The 1117-nt window shown below is 72.0% G+C and overlaps 1 protein-coding gene across 1 annotated transcript; it reads left to right on the top strand.

Annotated features, from left to right (window-relative positions):
• Positions 1-215: 215 nt before the first annotated feature.
• On the top strand, positions 216-998 carry CHLNCDRAFT_144022 (hypothetical protein; the record flags this gene model as incomplete). Its single annotated transcript, XM_005842510.1, has 4 exons — positions 216-222; positions 310-360; positions 518-609; positions 840-998. Coding segments are annotated over 4 exons (309 nt in total), but the record flags the coding sequence as incomplete, so codon positions are not given.
• Positions 999-1117: the final 119 nt, after the last annotated feature.

The following is a 1117-nucleotide window of genomic DNA, read 5'->3' on the forward strand; positions in this document are numbered from 1 at the left end:
CATGGGCAGGGGCAGGGGCAGGCGCAGGGGGCAGGGTAGGGCAGGGCTGAGCAGGGGATGGGCAGGGGGCGTGGGCCGGCGCAGGGCAGGGCAGGGGAAGAAGGCAAGGCAAGGGCTGGGCAGGGGGAACCCCTGCTAGCGTGGAAGCAGGTGGCGGGAAGGCCTGTCCCGGCAGCGCCCCTGCCGATCCAACGCCAGCAAGTGGCGGGGAGCTGATGCAGGGTAGGGGCAGGTTGAATGCTGCAGCAGGGCAGGCAGCGCCGCGCCGAGCCGCGCCCCCTCCCCATGCCCTCCGCCTGCCCCGCGCAGACCCACACCCCGGCAACATCGCCATCGACGCCCAAGGCTCCCTCATCTTCTGTGAGTCGCCGTGGCGAGGAGGCGGCGGCGGCACGCCGGCCCCTCAGCCGCGCGCCTCTGCCTGCCCGCCCGACACCCAGCCGGTCACGGGGCGCCGCCGCTGCTGCTGACTGGTGCGCGGCGCGTGCCCCCTCCCCTCCCCTCCCCTCCCCTGCAGACGACTTTGGCATGATGGGCGAGATCGTGCCCACCACCCGGGAGACCCTGCTGGAGCTGTTCTACGCCGTCAACCGCAAGGACGCGGACGCGGTGCGCCTGCAGGGGGGTTGGGTGGGGTGGGTGGATGTGGAAGCGGCCGCACGTCTCCCTGCCGCCACGCCCTGCCCGCCTGCCTTCCATTGGTGGCCGCCTGCCTTTGCTTCCCGCCTGCCTCCCCGCCTGCCCGCCTCTTCACCCGCTACCACCCCCCGCCAACCATCACCCCTGCCTCCCGTCTCTCCTTCCCCGGCACCCCTCGCCTCCCGGGCCCACCGCCGCAGGTGGTGCGGCAGCTGGTCTCCCTGGGAATCATCGTGCCCACCTCGGACCTGCCGTCCATCCGCCGCTCCGTCGCTTTCTTCGTCGACAACATCAGCCGCCAGGCGGAGCAGCAGGAGGCGGTGGCAACCATAGGAGAGGATCTGTTCGCCATCGCGGTGGTGCGCCGCTGCCGTGTGGTTTGTGTGTGTGTGTGTGTGTGTGTGGCCCGGAGGGTGGTGGGCTGCCCGCCGCGGCGCGCATGTGTTGCGTGTGTGTGTGTGTGTGCGCATGTGCGGTG

The sequence above is a fragment of the Chlorella variabilis genome, assembly GCF_000147415.1.
Source record: "Chlorella variabilis unplaced genomic scaffold CHLNCscaffold_643, whole genome shotgun sequence".
Taxonomy (NCBI): domain Eukaryota; kingdom Viridiplantae; phylum Chlorophyta; class Trebouxiophyceae; order Chlorellales; family Chlorellaceae; genus Chlorella; species Chlorella variabilis.